At 42.6% G+C, this 25,265-nt stretch overlaps 1 protein-coding gene across 3 annotated transcripts; it reads right to left on the reverse strand.

Moving 5' to 3' along the window:
* Nucleotides 1–231: 231 nt before the first annotated feature.
* On the reverse strand, nt 232–25,265 carry IL4R (interleukin 4 receptor). 3 transcript variants are annotated; one of them, XM_026650604.2, is made up of 12 exons: nt 25,196–25,265; nt 24,318–24,535; nt 17,451–17,630; nt 15,259–15,372; nt 10,675–10,816; nt 9,603–9,772; nt 8,609–8,766; nt 7,421–7,580; nt 6,669–6,768; nt 5,695–5,773; nt 4,403–4,488; nt 232–4,305 (listed from the first exon to the last, which is right to left on the reverse strand). In XM_026650604.2, the coding sequence occupies exons 4-12, from the start codon at nt 15,329–15,331 to the stop codon at nt 2,841–2,843; spliced, it is 2,433 nt and encodes an 810-aa protein (XP_026506389.1). In that variant the 5' UTR covers nt 15,332–15,372; nt 17,451–17,630; nt 24,318–24,535; nt 25,196–25,265; the 3' UTR covers nt 232–2,840. The 3 variants fall into 3 exon arrangements, with proteins under 3 accessions (XP_026506389.1, XP_026506391.1, XP_026506390.1); XM_026650606.2 differs by lacking the exon at nt 24,318–24,535; XM_026650605.2 differs by lacking the exons at nt 24,318–24,535; nt 25,196–25,265 and adding an exon at nt 21,405–21,496.

Raw genomic sequence — 25,265 nt, forward strand, 5'->3', positions numbered from 1 at the left:
GTATAGTTGGGATCATATTTTCCAATGTGCATTACTTTGCACTTATCAACATTGAATTTCATCTGCCATTTTGTTGCCCAGTCACCCAGTTTAGTGAGATCCCTTTGTATCATGTACTTTGGTGATAGCTGAACTGTACTCATCCCTTTAATGAATATATAGAATATTTCACATACAACAATTAAAGCTATTTTTGAATGAAAAAATACTCTCAACCTGATAATTCTGGTAAAAGTCTTTAATGTGTTAATCACCATGTTAACAATGAACAACAATATGTTTTCATTTATCAACATCCTCATTATAGTGGTGTAAGTACCAGGGTCCAAACAAATGCAAACACCTGCCTTGAACACGTGCACCTTGCAGCAGTGCCCTCCTGAGGTTATGCACTTCCTTTGTATGGCCGCAAACGTCTACTTGGGGCACAAAACCTCTTATCTGGCCGCCCATCTGAGTTTTGTAGGTAGAGCTGCTGCAGTGAAAAGCCTCCCGTATAGAAGATGCCAACGCAGTAGCTAAACAGTGGTCACAGATACATTCTCTGAACTGGCCTAGGCCTCTCTGTTTATGGCTAGAAATGGGAACAGGGGTTTCTGAATAATATGAGCTGGCTTGAAATGTAAACAATTTGCAGTGGTTGCTCAAGTAGTTCAGAGTCCGAGGGAAAACCTTTGGACGTATTATCACAAGGGGCTGGGGCACATGTGATCCCAGCTGAATTCAGCTGTGGGAGTCATTTCCAATTGATACCCTGGACACATACAGAAACCTGCTGGAATGCACACGCAGTTTAGGGAGTTTGATCCTACACTAGTCAGGCTTTTGGGGCATACACAGTTTAAAAATGTCTGATCTCAGTTACATTGATACTAGTGTGGAGTAACACCACTGACTTCCACAGAGTTATTGCAGTCACACTAAGATAACAGATCAGAAACTGACCCTCATGAATAGAGTTACGGAGGGCTAGACAGTGCTGGCCTTTGCATGCAGCCGTGAGGGGGGCAGACTCAGGAGTCTCTGTAAAAGGGTGGCTTGCCCATTTAAGGGCTAGAGGTTTGGGACCAACCAACCTTAGTAACTAAGTAGGCACACCTGAGCAGGGATCATGAGAGCAGCAGGAAGCTGCCAAGAAGGGGGTGTGTCTGCAGGAAACGGAATGCAGAGAGTGAGAAAGGTTCCTGCAGGGAAGACCCTGAGACCAGAGGAGTTGCCCCAGGTAAGAAGGGCTGGGAGTAGCTTACTAAAGCAGGGAAGACCCTGACACCAGGGGAGCTTGAAGGCCTGCAGAGAGACATTGTACAGTGACCCAGCTCCAGGAAGGAGGGTTTGGGAGTGGGACTCCCTACCCAAAGGGGAGAGAGATGCTGAACTGGGTTTAGGGCCTGGAAGGCCAGTGTGTGTCAGGACTAAATAGATTGGACCCAAACAGGGGAGTGTTTTAATTACTTTTGGGCTCTGATCTGGAGTTTTTGAGGAGTCCATAAAGGGAAATTAGGCAGGGTGATGCAAAGCAACCTCTGGCCAGGAGGGAGCTACACCTTCCCTTCTCACATCACCCACGCCGGGGCCAGCCACAGTTACAGTCCCTGCACTCTCCTGAAAGTAGCTAATGAGAGGCTGTGCAAAGGTGTCCTTGAAATCAGCGACCTCCTGCTTTAACTTGCACCTTCTTCCAGGTCCTTGGGATGTGAACCAGCTTATATAGCACCTCTGAATCTGAGCTGCAGGGTGAATATGTTTCCCATGCAAGGGTATTGGGGCCAGACCAATACTGGGGAAGCCAAAATGAACACGAGTTCATGCCCTATGCAGCTGCTACTAGTTGTGGGGGTGGAATCAGGCCCCATCACAGACTCTAGCTCAGTCTGTAGCTGGTCACCACCTTTTCATTGGGAGAGCCACTGCTGGGATCCTTGAGCACCAACAGCCCCAAGAGTCCAAGCCATTTACCAATCGCCAGCTGGAGCAAGTGTGACCATGACATCTCAGCAAATCTATTCTGATCTGTTCCAGAGCCCACTCGGTGTCTGCATAGTGACAGCCTGCTCTTCTGAAGGGAGTGTGGGAAAACAAGCAACATTTCCATTTTCCACACAGTTTATTCCCAAAGGCTATCTTGATTGCAACCCCGTGAAATTAATCTAGGTCATGTTCATATAGCAGTTACACAAGCCCGTCCACGAAGGTATGTTTCACTGTTTTCTGGATCATCCTGGTGCTCTCACTCATTAGGTCCATTTGGCCTGTTTTTATGAAAAGTGACATTTTTGATCCCTCACCTGGAACGGAGCAATAATCAAAAGGACAGGTTCCTAAACAGGAGCTATCCACAAAGGGGCCACCCAGTGGCAACTCGGCTGAGTTTGGGGGCTCTGAAGTTTGATGTCTTTCTAAGGATGGTTTAGATACAATAGTGTTGTGGTTCAGTGACTCATCTGATAAATTAACTGCACGGCCACTTCCCATGCTCACAATATTCTGTAACTGTACTTCCCTTTCTTCTGCATTTACAGACGTCCTCAAATGGTCATGTGTATAACATATCAGAAGAGAACATGGCATGTTATTGCTACTCTCTTGTATCCTTTCATCTGTACAGTCAGAAGTAGTCAGAAGTACAATTTTTTGACTCCTGTATGGTCCTCCCAGTCTTCCACTGACAGCTAGAATCTAAAGACCACAGCAACTTTTTCTCGCCCACGGTATCTTCATCTTCACCATCACTACAAGGTTCATTAAAGCTGATAATCCAAGGGCTGTCACTGCTGTTTTGTGTGAGATCCTCTCCTGAACTCAGACCAAAGGCAAAGCCTGTGGTAACATCTGAGTCAATGCTATAGAAAGTTTGACAAGTCTATCTCCAGGTCAGATTCACAGACAATGATAGCTGGAAGTGTTTCTTTGAGGTTGTTGTTTAAAAGGTTGATAAAGGGTTTATAAGGCGACTCAGAAATAGCCTCACTGTTATTGTCACAGTGTGTATTATTGTGTTTAAGAGCAATATCAAAAGGCTGGTAACTAGATGGAATAGAAACAGAGGGGCTGGAAATTGCAGCTGCTTTTTCTGGAACATTTTGACATGTTATTTGCTTGTGTATTTCTTTCTCTGGCAGGAAAAATGAAACTTTGTCATGAGCATGGGAGGAAAACCATGTAAAGTCTATGTCCTCTGAACAGGTGGTTTGAAAAGCAGTCTCGGTGCAGTCACCCTTGTGGTCGGTGTAACAACTTTGATCTCCATGGGGTCGATGGGCTTGTTCTTCTCTGCAGGGAAGTATTTGATTCTCTGGAAACTCTACTAAGGACAGTGAAGAGCTTGGGTTTTCCAAACACTGTGTCAGGCTATTGCTAACCGTGGACTGAGACAGGAGGCTGCTGAAGCTCTGATATGCTGGGCTACAAAATGCTGTAGACTGAGACACGAGGCTGTCAAAGCTCTTATATGCCGTGCTACAAGACTCCGTGGACTGAGACATGAGGCTGTCAAAGCTCTTATATGCTGGACTACAAGACTCAGTGGACTGAGACATTAGGCTGTCGAAGCTCTGATATGCTGGACTATTTATTCCGTCTTTGATTATCTCAGAGGAAGGAGCATTTGGTGATTTTTTAATCAAGACCAACAAGTCATTCTGAGTTTCAGAACTGCAAAGAAAGTGGCTTTGATGCAACATGTCTGGAGGATTCTTTGCCTTGGGAGAAGCAGTGTCTGTGTTAGAACTTTGATAACCAGATTCAAAAGATTCTTCTGATCGCACTGACTTTGTGCTAGCTGTACAGTTGTAGTCATCCTGAGAGGCTGTAATGGAAAAGGAGCAAGTGTGTGAAGTATCACATGACTGTTGATCCTGGACAACATTTTTTTTTGGTGTTTGCTGTGATGAATTTTCTGATTCACAGTTCTCAAAGCTTTTATGCTCTTCTATGAAGAAGTCTGGAACTTCAGTGTCATGAATACTGGTTCCACATTCTAGTAGCTTAATAAACATCTCTGCAAGTGCATCATTGTGTTGAGTGTGTTCGATAAAGCTATTAGCACTGCTCTCACAAGGTGAGCACAAGACGATCTGACCCAGGTTGTCCTCATGGCTCTCAGTTTCAGTGTTTGTTGAATACTCACAGACTTCAAAAGAATCTTCAACCAAAGTGATCTCTGGAATTAGAACAGCCTCATACTCTTCTGGGAACCACTCTCCACATTTATTCAGGCAACTGTCGGGTTTCTCACCACTTTTGACGTTATCTTTCCCCTTCGAGGTTTGGCCTTGAGCATATTTTGCAAGACAGTTCTTACAGCTTCTGTTTTTGGGGATCAAAAGGAAGGCACAATTAATGTTAACTTGATAGCAAAATATTTTATGCTGTAAACCAGAGAAATGTTCTTTATTTTACTTACAGTTGGTGTCCCATGTGAGTCTGTTTCACGTCATGGAAAGGTGCCTTAATTTCATCAGTGGACAGCATTTTCCTCCAGACTGAAATCTAACAGAGGCATAAAACAGATTTAGGGTACTGTAGCGAAATGAGACTCACTGGCATGGCGCCTCCTGCTGGTTATCCTGGGAATTAGCTCGATTCCAGCCTGGAGCGCCCTCTGCAGGCCAGTGGCTCACATGCCTCGGGCCCCATGTCCTGCCCAGACCCCGGTGCCCTTTACCTCAGGGTTCTGCCCCTGCAGTACCCCCACTCTGGGTCTCCCCTCCCAGGGGAACCCCCACCCTCTACATCCACCTTGCCTCAGTGGCTACTGCCAGTCGTCATCTAGCCCCCGCTCCCTGAGGCAGACTGCAGTCTGTAATGGCCACTCATCATTGGCAAGGGGGTCAGACCAGCTGCCTCTGCCTAACCCTGAGCTGCTGCCTCTGAACCCCTGTACCTGTTTTGGCCTTTTAGCAAGCCCTGCAGCCTGGGGATTTACCAGGCTGGAGCTCCCCAGTTCCTCCTGCCTTTCCCCAGCCCTGCTCCGTTCCCTGTACCCTGAGCTCCCAGACAGCCAGCGCCGTATTATTGCCTAGGCCGACAAGGTCTAGGCCTAGGGCGGCAAATTTTCAGGGGCGGAAGCTCCCCTCCGCGCCCCGCCCCCCTGCTCCAGCTCACCTCCACCTCCTCTGCAAGCGTGCCACGGCGTCCTGTTTCTCTCCCCTCCCAGCACTTGCGCCGCGAAACAGCTGTTTCGCGGGGCAGGGAGGGAGGGGGAACGCCATGCGCTGGGGGAAGAGGCGGGGCCGGGGGCGGGGATTTGGGGAAGGGATCCAATAGGAGAAGGGAGGGGGCGGAGTTGGGGCGGGGACTTTGGGGAGGGGGTTGGAATGGGGGTGGGAAAAGGGCGGAGTCGGGGCGGGGCCAGGGCGGCAATTATTTCCCGGCCTGGGGCGGCAAAATTATTAATCCGCCACTGCAGGCAGCCCGGCCCTTCTCCCTCCAAGACTGGAGAGAGAGACTGACTCAGCCCCTGGCTCACAGCCTTTTTATAGGGCCAGCTGTGACCTAATTGGGGAAGCAGCCACAGCTGCAGCCACACCCAATCAGCCCACCTTTGTCAGGCGTGGGGTAACTGCCCCACTAGAGGTATGGCTGAATTAAACTTGATATTTGTCTACATCACAGTCAGCATCAGAACATATTACCGCTTTCATTTTTTAAATAAATGGGAAATATGTTTTTTCGTAAAATCTTTAAATCACATACCTGAGCTGCCTTGACATTCTTTACAACCAGATGGCTCTTAGCTGGATTTGGGATTTGATCCCACCATTCTCTCTTAACTCTGCAACGCAAGAATGGTTGCTTACTCTTAGCTGTGTTTGGCCTCAATTCCCCAGTTTCACCACCCCTGCTCTCTCTCCTCAACCAGTCTGTATGCTCCAGCAACTGGAAGCGCTTATTCTGTGTATGTCCAGGAGTGACGATGCTTTTCAGCAACACTAGTGTAACATTTGTGCATATATTAATGATTAACTGGCCTGAGCACCATCACGTGATCAGAATCAATATTATTTGAGATTGTGAGAAAACAGGAAAATCTATTAATGTGACCCAAGTCCAGCAAATTACTCCTCAAAAATAAAATACTGCAATAAGATATAACCAGCACTATTGAGATACTTGCAGAGCTGGGGGCCCAAAGATGACAGACACTGCTCTGACAAGGGGAATACTTTATAAAGATGAGGAGGTTGGCTCTATTAACGTTTTAACATTATATTAGCTGCATTTGCTGTCTTCAAAATATATGGGCCAAATTCTGAGGATTTTACTCAGGCCCATTGAAATCAATGAGAATTTAGCCTGAGCAAGGACTGAGTAAGGACCTCAGATGCAGCCCTTAAAAATGTGTATTAGCCTTTCAACAGTGGGTCTCATGGTACTTTACAAACACTCATTAATTAAACCTCAGTAGGCACCTGTGTAGTCCTGGCACTATTATACAGATGGTTTAGTGGAGAAAAGTGCTGTAATCTAATCTCTTAATGTGCCTGGTTCAGAGAGATGATATGAAGGTTAATTAATTAATGTTTGTAAAGAGGTTGCTTGTAGATCTTCAGATAAAAGGTCCTTCATGATTACAAAGTATTAGGTTACTATACTACTGTACATGCCATTACGCTAAATGAAACCGAATATTTGGCAAACTGTAAACCCTTGTGCAGTATGATACATACATGGCAAAGCAGAAGTAACAGATTAAAATCAGAGCTGGGATCAACATGCAGGATATGAGAACAATCTTCTGCAGACTATCTTCTAAAGTTACTCCATAATCTATATATTCAGAAATAAAAGCACAGTCAATAAGCTTAGTCATGTCAGTGATCTTCTGTACACCTTGAAATAATGCCACTTAGAGGGTTTAAAGTAAAGCCCATATATGTATCAAAATGTGCATGGGGACCTACAGTTATGGTATGTGAGGCATTCTAGAACATAAGAACATAACAATGGCCATACTGGGTCAGACCAATGGTCCATCTAGCCAGTAACCTATCTTCCGACAGCGGCCCATGACAGGTGTCCCAGAGGGAATGAACAGAACAGGTAATCATCAAGTGATCATCCCCTGTCGCCCATTCCACAGAGGCTAGGGACACTTCAGAGCATGGTTCTGCATCCCTGCCCATCCTGGCTAGTAGCCACTGATGGACCTAAAGAATGGTGAGAGCAATGGAGTGGATTACTGTGTGGTTGTTGTGCTTTTGGTAATATGCTTTTTGTTTTCTTTGGAGTCTTTGGGTATCGGTCTACAATAAGTAAAAGTCGGAGGATGATGATGATGATTGTATTAGCAGCCCTGGGACTCACTGGCTACATCTCTCTAATTGATACAGAAAGGCAGAAGAAATAGTGGGATGTACACCATATGCTTTAGAAACCTGTAAGATTCTTCCACTGAGTTGCATCTGTTACTGATACTTACCACTGTGAAATTCAACTGCTTTGCTCCAGTCACTCCAGTTGGTGGAATAGCTGCCTGTATAATTACGCCGTACGCTTACAAGGTAGTCATACCCTCGCTTCAACTGTGTTGCAAGAATTTCAAAGTGTGTCGTTTGGTAGGAAAGCTGTTTTACAAACTTCTGAATAAAAAGGGAAGTAACACACTTAGATTCTGTATGGAATCTATGTTTAGTTTCCTGGACAGTGTTAGGTGTGACATTCAGTTCATATAAATGTGTTTTACTGATTTCACTGCTGTAACCATCTAATTGATACCTGCTAACAAACCAAAGGCTCAAGATATATTTGAAGAGAAATAAACTCCTTTGCTGTATAATTTAAGGTGGATTAAATCCATTTTTAGCACACAATTAAAAAAAATATCAGGAATAATCTAAATAAACACAGAACCTGGCTAATTTATTCTGAGAATCAGCCTATGACTGTTGAACTTCAATATGTTAAGTTTGTTGTTAAAGACTTGAGTTTAATGAAATATGAATTCAGTGGCATCCAGGGCTCCAACTGGGGCAGTATGCAGTAGTACCGTGTCCTGACACCTCTCCAAAGCTGCTATACTGCGCTACAGAATCTCACCTTTCATTTTAAAACAGAGAGTACGGGCTGGTCTGCATGGGACATTAGCGCATGGCAAACCAGAGTGTGAATTTCCACATCACTAGTCTGCCGTGCACTAATGTCTTGTGTGGCAACTGTTACAGTGCACAAACAGTTCTATAGTGTGCTTTGTCATACAGGAGGGGAAGCCATGCCTGAGGAGCCCAGCAGAGCCTATAGGGAGATTCAAGCCCCACCAAGGAGACCCAAGCCCAGTGGAGCTCTGAGAGCAAGAACAATCATATTCTGAATCTCAGCACAATCTACTGTGAGAGGCGTCTCAATTTGATGACTCACATGGGGAGAGCTTATTCTGTGGGCGAAGGTCAGAAGATTACCACCAGTTCCACTCCTGGTGATGTCCCTGAAGCAATGTTTCCTGTGGCCATAGTGCTTGCTGTCCCTTATGCATGAATGATGGGGGAAATGGCACCCAGCAGTCTCATCACCATTATTAACCACCTGATTGAAAGCTCCTCAGGATTTTCTGAAGGACTTTTCATACCATGGATACCAGCTCTAGAAAGCGAAGAAAAACCCATTTCCCTACCTCTTCTGGATTCTGCTTGTTCCAGTATTTGACTTCATAGTTTACTTCCTCTCCATAGAGCATGTCCTCAGTGCTGTAGCTCTCGATCCACCTCAAGACGTACAAGTTATCATTTTCACTCTTCTCAATGGTAAGATTTTTTGGGGGCTTTGGTTTAACTGTAAGGGAGAAACACTGACTCAGAGGAATGGACAGAAGAGGGCTATTCAGTCACAGACAATGCTGTAGTTACAGATGTGGGCAGTGCATTCAGCCTTGTTTCCCTGTGCTCTGGCACAGGGATGTAAAAGCCAAAAACAGAATACTCCTTATTGAAATGGGATTTTTGAGTCAGTGGAATTATTTGTAGGTCTCAAATACATGTTATCAGTGGCCTGCTCCCAACATGGAGAAAATGCATAGAGTTGCTTCCTAGCTTGTGCTCTGGGGATGGGAATTTGCTTGTGGCATCTTCTTGGCCAACCTCTCTCTGATGCCTGTCCTCTGGGGATGGGGTCCCAAGGTGCAGATTCATACTCATCCTGCTAGTGAGCAACAATGACATTAAAGAAGGGCCCAGATCACTGTTGCAGGTTAATCACTACACAGGTTTCTTGAAATATTTCTCCTAATACCTGAGGTGAGACAGATTTATCCATACAAACTATTTTAATACCAGGAAAGTATGTGGGCACACGTGTGTGTAATAGGTATATCTATGCTGACTGTACCCTGTGACATGAGAGAGACAGTGACTATTTTACCAAAGGCTTTTGCAATCTACCAAGAATTAGTTCTAGAAACCCTGTTCAGCCCATTCAGACACTCAAGGTGGTGAGTCAACTGCCATGAGATGTTTTGGGGGCCAAGAATCCTGGCTACAGACCTTTGTCCTCTCTCAGAAATAGGCAATGACATCTCACTCCTCATCCCTGAATTCTGTGGCCACATGAAGTTGGCTGGGGATGTGGAATGGGATATATCAATGATAAATCTGTAACAAGCTATATCTCACCAATGTGTGCCAGTATTACAGTGCCATTCCATAGCACCGTCCCATTGGCCTGCAGTGCTAAATGATATGCGAGGCCTGTCGAGAAATATTCGGGCAGAATTATGCAAATGCAGTTGGAAATGGAATTCATGCTGCTGCCTTTTCCATTCTCAGGGATGCATGTGTTATATCTGAAAAATATCAAAATTGATGTAATGTTTACATAGGTTTAAGCACTCAGTTCATTTAAACTAAGCCTCCATTCAGTGTCATCAGAGAAGGCTCCCAGTGTGTAAGCTGAATCTAAGATGCACAAACTTAGTTCCCAGAAAGCATTTGGTACAAAAGTCTCAGCTATCTGTGTGTCCCCCGGTGAAAAACTCAATGGAGAAAGCTGTGGCCTAGTCTGTAAAGGAGAAATTAACACAGGGAGGACCCATTCCCCACATGGCTGCATCCGAGAGAGCATATTGGTGATGGAAAGCCTTTACGTCTGGGAAAGGAAGAGGGGTCAGCTAACCTGTTCAAAGTGATGCCACTTGCATGTCTCTGGGGAGAAACTATAATCAACTGGGGAGAGCAGGCTGGAACTGGCTTCTGTTGTAGGAGTGCCAGCAGGCCTCTGCACAATAGGGCCAGGAATAAGGACTTGGCCCTATGTTCTTGTGCTATACGCAGGAGAGCCACTGGGCTCCAGGGGAGAGGGTGGGGGAGGGGAGGGCAATCCTTTCCCCCAGGCTGAAGACAGGGAATACCCCTTCTAGGTCACGCAGCTACTGCTGTATACTCCCCACATGGAGCTTCATGTCCAGTGAAGGTAGCTGCAGATCCATTGGCCCTGACACTTCCCCAGTTCACACCTAACGATCCCCTCTGCACCGGGGTGCAGGGAGGCCTGTAGAGTTGTGCTCTACCAAACACAGGGGGTGAGGACCCCGAGCATTGTGCCCTTCCCCATGCAGCAGGACTACATTGATTCTGCTGTGCTTCAAACCCCTCGCAATGGCCATAGAGAGGCGGGGCAAGGCTGTTAATAATTGCAGCATATTTAACATTTTAACAATGAACCCAGAAAGTGGCATTAAACACTTACACTGTCGAGAAATATTCCTTCCTGTAATAGAGTTGGAATTCCTTGGAGCAGTTTGTTTGTGCAGCCACTCCCCAGTGACAAGTCAGCTCCCTGGCATAGTCAGTGAAGCAGTCAAACATCTGTATGCTCCCTGTTGCCATAACTAAGGAAAAACCAACACAACACTGAGCAGTGACAGCAATAGGAAACAAAATCAGCCAGAACAGGGTCTGGTGCTTAGAAGTATAAAATTATTCTTTTGAAACAGAACTATTAAAGGTTTCAGAGTGGTAGCCGTGTTAGTCTGTGTCAGCAAAAACAACGAGGAGTACTTGTGGCACCTTAGAACTAACAATTTATTTGGGCATAAGCTTTCGTGGGCTAGAACCCACTTCATCAGATGCATGGAGTGGAAAATACAGTAGAGAGGTATAGATACACAGCATATGAAAAGATGGGAGTTGCCTTACCAAGTGGTGGGTCAGTGCTAATGGCCAATTCAATTAAGGTGAACTATTAAAATCTCTTAAAGGGAGCGTGAAAGCTTAATTGTTTGACTTGTTCAGATTAAATGGGAAGAGAAACTAAACTTGGCCCACTACAGAGCACACCTCGAAATTCTGTGGGACAAAACGAAAAGGCTGTACAATCGGAATTTGGGTCAAAGACCCCAAAACAGCTCCCAGCTCACCTACTCTCAGGCCACGAAACATTATCATTGGGAAATTAGTTTATCACAAGTTCTGTGTAAAGGTTATTAAAGATTAATCAGAGAATAACAGAATCATAGATATTAGTGACAGAAAAGATTAATTAGGTCACAGTGCACTCTCCTAGGAATCAGAATAAGGTTCCTGCCTATAGGGCTTTTTCTAGTGTTTTGTCGAATCTAGCTGCAAACATCCCAAGCAAGCCGGCTTCCCTCATTCCCTGCGACAGGCTTCTCCATAGCCTAATCAAGTTCCCTGTTTAAAAGAAGTTTTCTCCTGATATTTCATTACCTTATTCCTAGTTATGCCCATTATTTATTTATTAATTATTATTATTAATGTGTATTGTAGTAGGGCCCAGAGGCCCCAGTCAAGATCAGGACCATGTTGTGCTGGGTGTTGCACAAACACAGTGGGTATGTCTACACTGCAATTAAACACCCATAGCTGGACTGTGCCAGTTGATTTGGGCTCAGGCCAAGCGACTGTTTAATTGTAGTGCAGATGTTCAAGCTTGGGCAGGAACCTGAGCTCTGGGACCCTCCCCACTCACAGGGTCCCAAAGCCCAGGTTCTAGCCTGAACATCAACACCACAAAGGATTAAACAGTCCTTTAGCCTGAGTCATGGGAACCTGAGTTAGCTGGAATGGGTCAGCCACAGATTTTTAATTGCAGTGTAGAGATACCCAGCAAGACCTGCTCCCTACTCCAAAGAACTTACAATCTACTTTGAAACAAGATACCATATGTGACTGTACTGAACAGCAGAAGGGAAGGGGGTGGGAGGGCATGTGTGACAATAAGCTCATGTAGTTATAAAGGCTAACAACATGCCTTGAAGTTCTGAAACGTGAACTTTAAAAAAAAAAAAAACAATGTCAGTAAATACCACCCACTTTTCCTGTCCTAGATAATTCCTCTCCCACTCTGGCGCTTGACCCTTTGGGTATTTGTAGATGTTTGTCACATCCCCCCAGTCCTCTCTTATACAAGTTATGCAGATCTAACTCTTCCAGTCCTTCTTTTCATGTCAGTCTCCTCCACGTCCCTGGTTATTTTTTGTTGCTGCTGTCAGAACTCTGCCAAACTTGCCAACATCTTTCTTTCCAGTAATGAGATTCCCAGGACAGAGCCTGCTGGCAGGACTCCAGCTGAAGTTACACAAGGGTTAGATAGAGAAAGGATTCCTCCTCTGCTCCAGGACAGGATGATTCTGCATACGCAGCCCAAAACTCTATTGGTCCTTTTCTTGCTGTCATATCACACTGCAAACTGAAAATTAATTTGCGGGGAAGTCCCACCCCTTAGGGTTCTTTCAGCCACTCCTGCTTCCCAGGTTCCTCTCTCCCATTCAGCGTCTGGGCTTGGATTATTTCTTCAATATGTCAGCTTGCATTTTCTCCAAGATGAGTTTCACTTGGTAACTTCTTGCCCATGTTTCTAATCTCCCTAGGTTCCTTTGTATTATTTCTCAGGTGTGATGGGTATTTCCACCTACTCCTTATGAAGTGTAATCTGAAAATTTCATGAACATTCAGTTCACTCCTTCTTCAAGAGCATCAATGAAGTTGTTAAATAAGACTGAATCTAACACTGATCCCTGTGGTACTTCACTAGAAACTTGAGCCAACTAAATACTTTGCTGCTTATCACTGTCATTTGTTTATGGTCTGTCATCCTCATTAAAATCCATATATATTATATCCGTTACTTTCACTTTCTCTTCTAAATGCCCAGCCCTTCTAGTCTTAATCACCTAGCAGTCCTTATTCACTTGAGTAATTCCATTTACTTTAGAAATCATCATAGAAGATTAGAGTTGGAAGAGACCTCAGGAGGTCATCTAGTCCAATCCTCTGCTCAAAACAGGACCAACCCCAACTAAATCATCCCAGCCAGGGCTTTGTCAAGCCGGGCTTTAAAAATCTCTAAGGATGGAGATTCCACCACCTCCCTAGGTAACCCATTCCAGTGCTTCACCACTGGGACTCACTTACTTGACTAGTACTACTAGCATGTGTATGAATTGAAGCTTCAGGAACCAATTTTTTTACCTCTATAAAATAAATAATTTAGTATGTTTGGTATGATTTACTCTTTATAAACCGCAACACTTCCAGCTGCTCATGGTTCCATCATCATCTAAATGTCTAGATTGTTTCGCTTGTGTTTTATTTTAATGAGGATAAACATTAATCTTATAGGTAAATAATTGCCAGGTTCTTTCTTCTTTCCTTTTCTGAACATCAGTACCACATTTGCTTCCCTCGTCTTCTGGTATCTCCCCACCGTCCATGTTTTTTTCAAAAACAATTATCAGTGGTTTAGTCAATTAAGGATAAATTTCCTTCAGTACCCTACAATACATATTGCTAATCTGTATAGGTTTACAATTTCAAAGTACTCTTTAACTACTCTTTATCCATTGTGATTTTTACAAGGCCTTTCTTACTTTTTATTATTCAAACTTTTACTTATTTTTCCTCTTAAAGGCAGATTTTAAAAGAAGAGTTCAGTGTACCAGCCATTTTTGAATCAGCATTAATTTCACTCCCTCCTAATTTTTAATGGACTTACTTTCTCCCTTGAGATGTAAAAAGATCTCTCTAGTCTCCTAAACTACTTTGACTAGCAGCATTCATTCATTTGGCCTTTTACTTCCCTTATCTTTTCCCTACAACTTTTAACATACTCTGTATTTCTTTTACCGTCTCTCTTTTTCATTTCTAGCACAGTTTTTTAAATCTCAGATCTTTGAGAATTTCCTTTTGAAACCACATACAATACAAAGTTTACTTTCAATTTGTATAGTTGAAAAAGGGAACTGAGATACTGAACTTTTTTTATCTTCAACAAGAAAAATACAACAAAGAAGCTTGAAACATGCAATTCATAAGGAAGGAACAAACCTGTAAAACCAAACATTGACAAAAAGCGGGTAAGAATTTTGGAAAATCTAAGCATATTCAAATCAGATGACTTAGCCGACATACACCTGTGGGGCTTGATTCTTCTCCCATTTAATTCTATTGCAAAATTCCCACTGATATCATTGGAAGTAGAACTGGTACTGTGGGTAGTAAGGAAATTAGCTAATGCAATTTTTGTACCACAGACAGCTTTGGTTTTTTTTTAAACCATGGACAACTGGGGTGCTAACAAAATACTGAACCAAAAGTAAAATGTAGGACTGATTCTCAAGAGCTTAAAGGAGGGATCCTGGCAATCATCATCCTATAAATCTACCTTCTATCCCCAAGGAAATATTGGAAAAGCTAATAAGAAAAAAGTCCCCAAACATCTAGGGCCTAATGCTCCTCCTGTTAGATAAACTGCACTTCAGTGGTCTCCAGAGGGTAACCAAAGAGCAATGAGCAGCACCAGTGGTTTATAAAGGTTAAATCTTACCAGAAAAACTTGATTACTTTAAAAAGGACAGAATTAGTGGGTCATGAGAGGACCCACTGGGAGTTTAATACTCTGTCCCTCCAGAGCAGATAACCACTGGATAGCCTTGGGCCAGCCGGGGACAGTGCTGCAGAGACTGCAGACTATAATAATGTGAGTACTATAAACAAAGCAGATAGATTAGATTAGATTAGAAAGCCAGTTGCAATAACAGGGGAACAGAAAGACAGTCACTCCAAACATCAGTTTCAGCTCTTTATCAATTCCTGAGTGTTTTTCTTTGCACGTTGAAAATATTAGTGGAAAAATATACAAGAACTGAGACTATATTCTAACATATAAATATTGTTGATATTTGCAATCAGACATATTATTATGGCTACTGAATTATGGTAAAAATGTTGCTTGCTAATTGATCTATTCACTTTAAAGTGTTGTTGATAAATTACTTTTAAATGAATTACGTTACAGCATTAGCAAACTCACTGTGACATGTTGCACATGAAAAGAAAAGGGTCCATAAGGCAAGCACTGCAGCCTTCAGGCTGTCAGCCATCATTAGCACTTGTCAGTTTCTGTAGGAGAAGCTGTGCTGAGATCCTGCCAATAGAAAACATTAAAAGCTTAGATTAGTATACAAACTAGTCAAAGGACACAGTTCTTTCTACCCTTCTCCCTCCATATTGCCCCCAGTGCCAGGTGTTAGCACATTCAGTGTATTCCGAATTCCCTGAAGCTTTGCCATGGAGTAAAAGGAACAATTAAGGCGGATAAGAATATTACAAAAGAGTTAAATGAGTTCTTTGCAAAAGTCTTCACCCCAGAGACTGTTGGAGAGAGATCTACACCAGACCTACTCTTCTCAGGTAATAAGATGAGGAACTGCCAGAAACTGAGGTCCCCAAAGAGGATGTACTGGAACAAACTGAAACATTTAAGAGCAACAAGTCACCAAGACCAGATGGCTCAACCCAGAGTCCTGAAGGAATTTAAGATTGAAGCAGCTGACTTGCTAACAAAAACATGCAATTTCTCATTAAAATCGGCTACTATCTCAGCGAACTAGAGGCTAGCAAATACCATACCAACCTTTAACATAAGGCGCTGGGAAGATCCTGGGAATTACAGACCACTGAGCCTTACTTCAGTTCCAGGCAAATTTGTTAAAACAGTAATATGGAGTTATAAAGCACCTATATGACCGTGCTATAATAGGGACAAACTAGCACAACTTCTAAAAAGGAAAATTGTGCCTCTTTAATATACTAGAATTCTTTGGGCATATCAAGCACATAGTGGATAAAATAGATCCAAATGACATTATTTGGACTTTCAAAAATCCGTTGACAAAGTCCCTTAAAAAAGCTATTAAAGAAACTAAGTGGCCATGTAGTGAAAATACTGTCTTGGATTAGAAATGGCTAAGGTCTTGTCTTCACTAGAAAAGTATAGTTAACACAACTTTGAAGAGTTGTGTTAACTAATACATTGTTGACCATGACTTTGCAGGCAATGTAGACAGAGACAAGTCTTGTTCAGCATTATGTCAGCTGGTTACAAGCAAACGCTAGTCCCTTCCTCTGCTGCATATGGCCCTGTCTACTGTCCGAGACATTGCCTTTTATCGAGTGTTGGGAAGAGTTGCAAGCTGAGTTGCTCCTACATTGGTTGTAAATGATTGGAACACAGATGACAGTGTCTTGGGTTTTGTATGCGTGTAAATATCTACACACATACAAAAACCCAGTTAGTGAAATGGAGTGAAAGGACCTGAATTGCTAAATACATTTCAAAGGACTTCTCCTGTAATGAAGCTTCACTCCACTATCAGGCAGGTTCCACTGTGCTATTCCCCTCCTTACCCCAAGCTATTTTAGCTGTTGAGCTATTCAAAATGGTCAGAAAATTTTTTAAATGGTGTCTTGTTTTCCACTCTCCTCATATGAAAAAAACCCAGTGAAAGCATTGGAAAATTTTAACCTTAAAGGTTAAGGTTTCACAAAGTTTTGAGTGACTGAAAATAAGGAGTTAAGATGGAAACTGTTAAGCAAACTTAACTAAGCAGTCACTGCTGATTCCACTATAAAGTGGAATGCATTTCTATTTATCTCATACACACTACTTGAGAACTGACTTATCAGCATTTGCGAACAGCCAAAAAATGACTGACCAAAGAGTAAGAAATATCCCCAAAAGGACACAGCTGCCTTTGGATTTGAACAGAATTTTTTGCATCTGAAAAATAAGAACAAATTCTCCAAATACAAATTATTCCTTCTCTGTCTGGATTTCTCAAGAGAGGAAATGGTTGATTTCCAGTCAACTGCTGCGTAATAGTGTCTCATGACTAGTGTTCCAAGAAACTCTTAAAAGATTTGGCAAAGAATTCCACATCGCATAAGCATATACAAAACAACAGAGCCCAAAGCAAAAAAGATCTCCCCACAAAAAAGATTTTTATATTTTGGTGAAATGGATGCAATGTATTGCTCGAAACAGCAAGAAATATTTTTTTCTTTCTAATAAAAGCAGTAGATTATTAAATGAAGCTCAGGAATTAGGAAGACTGTCAAAGTCTCAAAAGTTGTCCCATATGTATGCCCTAAAGCTTTTCATAACAACAAATAATAAAATAAAATTAACACTTACAGTGTATATCTACAAAATGCTTTACATACCCTAGCTTCACAACACCCCGATGAACACAAGTATTATCATTCCGATTTTATAGTTGACGGAAATAAGGCATAACGAGGTTAAGGGACTTGCCCAAGACCACAGATGAAATTAGTGTCAGAGCTAAGAGTAGAACATGGAATTTCCTGGTCCTGGGTTCTATGCTTAGACCATTCTTCTCTCTTAAAAAAAAATGTGATGGCATTCAGTTAACTTAATATAAGGCAAATAATCAATAATGTCCAGCCCTGATTTTTAAATAAATTACATGTGTAAATGCATTAATTTACATGTGCACTTAGCATGACTGTTACACATACTGGATAACTGCACACACACGACTAATTATGGTAATTTCTACCCAAGATTGCCCAATTTACATATGTGGTAATTGTGCATGTAAATGGGTACCTAACTTGTTTAAAAATTGGGCCTTTTAATTTTAAAGAACAATTTGTGTCACTCTTTAGAACTGACTTGTCTGCTATAGTCAGAGCCTAAGATCAATTTAACAGTACAGAATGGTAGAGTAAAACCTCATTATATCATTAATGAACTGGATGAATAAAGAGCTTAAGACTCATAAGAACACAAGGACATAAGAACCAGCTCATGTTGTATCCAAATCTGAAAATAAAGAAGCCAGGAAATAGATTTTATTGCATTGCTGTATTATTATTGCTATTTACTATTACGTTTTGTTAAGTACCAACACAAAATGGGAGAACCAGAAAAGGAATACCATTCATAATGGGCTTTTTTTTTTATTGCTTATTTCTTGATGTGGGATAGTGATTACACAGTGCAGACATAGGCTAGGGTCTGCAGGCCTCCTGGAAGAAGTAGGTTTTGGAAAGAATTTGAGGTCTGAGAGGAAGAGCCAGGGATGTCATTTCTGGAACAGGGTGGTGTAGAAGGTCTAAAGGTGAGAGTGAAAGAAGATGAGACTAGTGACACTGGGAGAATGAAGGGATGAATGTGTGTGTTGGGGGCCACTGTGAAGAATGAAAAGGGTGAATTAATTTTCTGTATTTTATTATTTCTATTATTTCCAGGGTTACTAATGTACATGACAACTCAAATTATTGCAACCCAAAGCTCTCATACTTGTAATATATAAAATAAACATAAACTGTTCCCTTAAACTCTTTTCCCCTTGTTTTGTCATCCCACTAATCCCCCTTTGTGTTATTGTTTTCTCCACTTGCACAAGGTTAGTTGCAGTATCAAGGCCTTAGATTGTAGGGTCACAAGGCAATGGCCATGTCTTATTTTATATCTGTTGTGCACATCCATGGTGATATATAAATAACAATAGTTCCCTCCTCATTTTAAGTTTGGCTACTGCATAAAGAAGGCCTTTTACTTCAGAACAAGGAACAAGACATTATTTGTATATGCTGTTTGTAAATGAACCATTCCTTCTGACTTCTTCAGTACCACTCTCCTTGTCCAGCTGCCACCACTTTGGCTGTTCACAACACATGACATTTTACATGCCCTAACTGCCAGTGTCCTAGTGCTTGATTACATAAAATGAAGTGTGTCCCCAGCAGATGACAAGACTCATTGAGACAAAGCTCTCTAAATAAATAGGGGGAAAAAAGCTTTTAATCAAAAGAGGGCAGACAGTTTCTCTCCAGTAAAACCTGAACAGGTAATTTTTGTTGTTGTTTTTCTTAAGATATAATCAGATTTGTGCATTCCAAGATGAGCGTTCACGAAGGGGAAGAGGAAAAGGCAAAGGGTGTCATGACATGTCATCTGGATCTATGACCCACCCACTAACCTTGTCTGCAAGCAACAAGGTATTTTCTCAGATAACCTTGGTCTGGAAGAAACTGCAAGTGTCTAGCAGTTGTCTTTACTTTTCACCAATTATGTTATTGGTCTTTACTTTTTACCAACTATAAGAACTATAACATCATTTCAGGCCTATAGCTATTGAGTTCTAATGGGTGACAGCTGTCAGGGACATATAGTAACAGCAGATGTCATAAATTATACCTATAGGCAGGGCCCAGTATAATCTAGGGCACAATTGGACAAAATCTGCAGCAAAAAATCCAAAATTCTGTATCTCCATGACATATCTTTCATTCCTATTCTTCCCACACTCACATGACTATGGCTCAAAGTTGAACATTCTCATTATGCAGCATAAATATTGATTTCTGTGGTATCTTGGAAAAATGCTGTGACATTGGTAGACCAGGTACCATCTCTTGCCAATGCTGTAGGCATCAGCTAAGCACTGACAAATACAGAGCTGTAAACCAGCCCAGCCCATCTGCATGTTAGTATTGTTCAAGACAGATGTTAACTTGCAAGGACGTGTTTAGTTTTTAGACTCTATAAAATGCTTATAAGTTGCTGCATGCATCAATCTTACTTGTGATGTCTGTATCCCATGCTATAATATGTAAGTTTTGCTTTATAACGGTAAAAATGTCTGCTCTGAACTTGTGAGCACAGGCAGGCGGCATAGGTGCTGGAACTAGGGGTGCTGCCCCCTGGCTTGAAGTGGTTTCCATCATATACAGCAGGGGTCGGCAACGGGCCAATGGGGGCGGCGAGAAGCCGTGGCCAGCACATCGCTCGCCCGCGCCGCTTCCTGCCGTCCCCATTGGCCCAGGACGGCGAACCGCAGCCAGTGGGAGCCGCGATCGGCCGAACCTGCCGTGTCAGCAGGTAAATAAAACTGGCCCGGCCCGCCAGGGTGCTTACCCTGGTGAGCCGCGTGCCGAACGTTGCCGACCCCTGATATACAGGGTTTACAGTTTGGTTCATTGGCTCCCAGCACCCCCACTGTACAAATTGTTCCAGCACCCCTGGCAGGAAGAGTGCCTACCTCGCCTACCAAGGAGGACTATTAGAACAAAGTGGGCCATTGTGAAACAAAATGATTAAGGCTACGAGTTGGTCATGGATTCTGTGATTTTACGTGACCTCTATGTCTTCAGCCTCCGACAGCAGGGCTCCAGCTATCAGCCCTGGGTGGCAGGGCTCGATCTTCCATGATTTATTGTTTATTGCCTGCATCCTGCCTGTGACTTTTATTAAAAATACCTATGACAAAATCTTAGCTTTAATCATGACACAAAGACTTTGCTAATTGCCCCTACACAGGTTACGTGCAGAAGGGCTTGTCCCACCAGTTTTAATTTTGGAAGAGAGAAATAAAGATAGCGGACATAAAATTTTTCCATCTCTTTGCTGTTTGGACTCTCACAGGGACAGAGCTAGGAAACAAAAGCAGATATCCCCCTAAAAAGCATTCAGTGCTGACATTACTACATCTCTGTCACCTTTTGGAAACACAAACTGTAAGTCATATGTGTATATGTTGCCTGCTTTAACCCGTAAATAACTCTTGTGACGGGTCCTCCCCGGGGTGCCACCTGGAACTGGGGTATCACTGAGCCCTCTGACCCATCAACCTGGGCTCCCTCTCACACTGTGCTGCTGTGACAAGCTGCAGACACGCTCCCAGTCTTGCACTTCCACCAGCATACACACAATTCGGGACACACCCAGCTGCAGTTACATGCAGGCTCTCTGACTAGCCACTGCATGAACCAACACTAGAAAAACTAAAGCTGAGGTAACTCTCAGCTCCCCAGGCACGCACCCCCTCTGGAGCATAAACCCAAAATTATACTGTCTTGCGCTGCACAGGGAACTGTACAGAGTAAGCTCACAGAGTCCGCCCTCCCTCCCCCACAATGTGGAGAGGAAATGCAACAGCCTCTCTGAGCTAAGATTCTCACACACTTCACTCCAAACTCACTGGTTTAGATTAAAACATAAAATAAATTTATTAACTACAAAAGATAGATTTTAAGTTATTATAAGTGATAGCAAACAGATCAAAGCAGATTACCTAGCAAATAAACAAAAAATGCAAACTAAGCTTAATATTCTAGATAGATTGGGTATGAATAGCAGAGTCTCACCCTAACTGATGGTACAGGCAGACTTGTAGATTCTTAAGGCACAAGCTGCATTAGCTTTACAGCTGGCGTTTCTCAGGTCTTCATACACAGGCTAGAAATCACTTTAGACTGGGTCCAGCACTTCCCCCACTTCAGTCTTTGTTCCTCAGGTGTTTCCAGGAGTCTTGTGTGGGGAGTGAAGAACAACAGATCAGGTCACTCCCTGCATTATATAGCTTTAGCATATGGTGGGAACCCTTTGTTTCAAAACTTAGTTCCCAGACCGGTTTGTGGAAAAATACTGACATCCCAAGATGGAGTCCAGAATCATGTGGCCAGGTCACATGTCCTTGTAGAGTCATAGCAGCCATTACGTACAGGCTGTCTGGAGTGTTCTCAGGACGGCTCACCAGGTGGGAGATAAGCTTCTCCTAAGGCCTATTGTTTTCCCTAATGGCTCATTGCCCTGAATAGAATCATAGAACTGGAAGGGACCTTGAGAGGTCATCTAGTCCAGTCCCCTGCACTCGTGGCAGGACTAAGTATTATCTAGACCATTCCTGACAGGTGTTTGTCTAACCTGCTCTTAAAAATCTCCAATGATGGAGATTCCACAACCTCCCTAGGCAATTTATTCCAGTGCTTAACCACCCTGACAGTTAGGAAGTTTTTCCTAATGTCAAACCTCCTTGCTGCAATTTAAGCCCATTGCTTCTTGTCCTATCCACAGAGGTTAAGAACAACAATTTTTCTTCCTCCTCCTTGTAACAACCTTTTACATACTTGAAAACTGTTATCATGTCCCCTCTCAGTCTTCTCTTTTCCAGACCAAACAAACTCAATTTTTTCAATCTTGCCGCATAAGTCATGTTTTCTAGACTTTTAATAATTTTTGTCACTCTTCTCTGGACTCTCTCCAATTTGTCCACATCCTTCCTGAAATCTGGCGCCCAGAACTGGACAGAACTGGCCCAGAATAGGCCCTTCCCAACCAGCTATCTCGACTACAAACATCTTGTCTAGTGGACATTACCCATGTGTAACTACAACTGAAGTACAGATACATAGTCAAGATTTATAACTTCAGATACAAAAATGATACACGCATATAAATAGGTTAATCATATTCAGCAAAACATAACTTTTCCAATGACACTTTACACAACCCATCTTACATAAAATACACCATAATTATGCTATAATCATATCATAATAATACTGCTATGACAAATATGGGGTGCAGTGTCACAACTCTTTCATTTCTTTTTCCTGGTTAATAAATCCTTAGTTTGTTTACTATGGGATTAGCTACAAGCACTGTCTTTGGAGTGAGAGCTGAGGTACAGATTGACCTGGGGTAAATGACCAGTCTCCAGGACTGGAAGCAACTTGAGTATTTTGTGATTTTTGGAGTAAAGCAACCATTTATCACAGAGTTAAGCTTGCTTTGGTAGCAAGATAGACGGGAGTGCCCAAGGGGACTTTGTGACTCCCTGGTAAGACTGTTATAGTGCTTCAGGAGTTCACATTTGTTACTGGGTTGGTGAAATCTCATTATAGACCATACCACCAGGTCCCTGCCCTGCTTTTTGACCATCTACCCTGAGGTTGACACTCACCGTTGTGAACCACTGCAGACAGCGTGACAAATGCTATGTACCATTTCTGCACAATCTCTGAGTCCAAAGGTCCCTAACTGAAATAACTAGGACAATTCACTCCTCTCAGAGCTACTGCTGCTGGCTCTTTGCAGATTTAGACAGCCATCCATTCACACTTTTGATGTTTCCTTCGCAGTCATAAGGACTAGAAATGTAATTCTTTAAAAAATGAAATCCGAGATTCTGGAAACAATTCTGCAGCAAGGGGTGAATTCTACAGCAAATTCTATGACTGCTGAATACTCAGGGCCCTGGGTAGAGTGGTCTCACATAGGGGAACTTGCAGGAGGTATCTGTGAGGAGGTTTTCATGGTGACATATCTTCTTGAATTTTCAGTTTTGATATGGAATAGAAAAGATTTCAACAGGCTTCTCTGGGTTAAATAACAATAAGAAAGAAAAATGGGTTTCTGCCAACAGCAAAGTTTGTACTGACATGTTGTCTAGCCTCAAAACTTCCTTTTTAAATAGTTTAATTCTGACAGGAGTTGGAGATAAAGCTGAATTTCATTAACATCTGCGAGAAGTTTTCAGTATTTAGACTACATGAAGCTTCCTTAGTCAGTCATCTAAAACTGCTCTTCTACATTTACACCTTTCATATTCTGATATATCTCCTGTTCTCAGATGTGATCAGTATTGCTATATAAGCCCTAGGAAAGATAAGGGAACGTTCAGTAAAAGTAACTGGAATTCTATTAATTCTTTCCTGTGGTACTTGTATCCAATTCTAACAAGCAAGTAACTCTAATGAAACCTTTTTCAAACAATTCCAGCTACAGCATATTGATCGAAGTGCTGATAAGAAAGACAAATATTATGACTCCTCCAGTTACCAGTAGAGGAAGGTTGGGCATTCAATATGTAGGAGAAAAATCGAATAGCTTTCTATACTTTCAGCAAAGATAAATGTAAATACAAGTCAAGCCAGTAAAACATACAGTTCACAACACAACTCTCCTTAGCAAGTAATCAGATAAGGGTAAAAATTTACTTCAGCTAAATATAAGACAGAGAGAGGTGGGGGTGGAAGCTCTTTGGTATAACTTGCCTGAACCAATCTTCATTTTCAGGGCTGGAGAGTGAATTTTGTTATCAGGTAACTTTGTCCCAAGCCAGTGAGTGGGAAGCACTGTTCTACTCCGTTCTTCATTTTCATAGCAGGCACTGTACGAACTTGTTTCTTTCAATGGGTAAAAATTATTGCACATTTCCTTATTACATGCACTCTCCTAAGCAGAGTGGAATTTGCATTCCCAGCCCACTCATTTACCTTTGGCAAACAAACGTCTTCTTCTTTTACATGGTACAGTCCTACTCAACAGAGTTCCCAGCAATGACACCACAGAGCAGGCAGAAGGAAATAATTTGTGACTCAGTGGAAACACCCACAGAGCAGGCAGCTTCCTTCTTTTATTCTCCTCCCCACGTGGGGCTCAGTTCTCACCAATGCTAGCATTCCCTCTTTCCTTCCCCTTCACGAGCATGGCCCTAGACAAGTTAGATACGTTTTGTGATTTTAAAAAGCAGCTCACAGACCTGTGGCATTTCATTTACAATCAGTGCCCTGGAAACTAACCCCATATTCTCAAAATGGTGAGCAGAAGCCATGTGACACCCTTACCTTTGTAGACGTCAGACAGCTAAAACCCCATGCAACACTTTTGAGATTTTCAGTGTACAAGTTGGATATTTAGCTTTACTCAGCACTCTTCACACCAGGCTTTGCAATTTCTGTTTATTCTTGCAGAATTCACTTATTCTTATATTAAACAAATCCTGCATCTTGGCAGGGGGTTAGACTAGATGACCCTTGCGGTCCCTGCTAACCCTATGGTTTTATGATTCTATAAATCAGATACAGCACCTCCCATTGTAAGCCGGTGTGTTCAGTGGTCTATAACATTCTCAGATAAGCCTTTTGGGGCTGAACTTTCTGATGCATATTCTCTGCCCTGAGATATTACTTATTAGAAAGTCTGAAGAAAATGTGTGTTTGGCTGTAGACAGTTACAATACAGCATTAGCTCCCCAAAGTCCATTGACATAAACTACACTCTAACAATGGGCTTTTCTTCAATGCAAAGTTAACTTATGTTACCCCTGGAGTATTGCCCCAATTCAAGTCCAATCTACACACAAACCCCTTACCTTGAACGTGGTGGTGCTTTTAACTCAAGTAGGCTGGCCAGTCAGGGTGAAGTGCTGCTGAAATTCGAGC

This window comes from Terrapene carolina, unplaced genomic scaffold (assembly GCF_002925995.2).
Source record: "Terrapene carolina triunguis isolate 2854851 unplaced genomic scaffold, T_m_triunguis-2.0 Scaffold93, whole genome shotgun sequence".
NCBI lineage: Eukaryota > Metazoa > Chordata > Testudines > Emydidae > Terrapene > Terrapene triunguis.

Excerpts from the sequence above, each read along its gene's own strand:
- IL4R (XM_026650606.2), bottom strand. The coding sequence starts at position 15,331 with ATGATGGCTGACAGCCTGAAGGCTGCAGTGCTTGCCTTATGGACCCTT. Across the intron at positions 10,817-15,258 it reads TTCATGTGCAACATGTCACA|TTATGGCAACAGGGAGCATA; the intron begins GTGAGTTTGCTA and ends GTTTTTCCTTAG. Across the intron at positions 4,489-5,694 it reads AGAATGTCAAGGCAGCTCAG|ATTTCAGTCTGGAGGAAAAT; the intron begins GTATGTGATTTA and ends TGCCTCTGTTAG.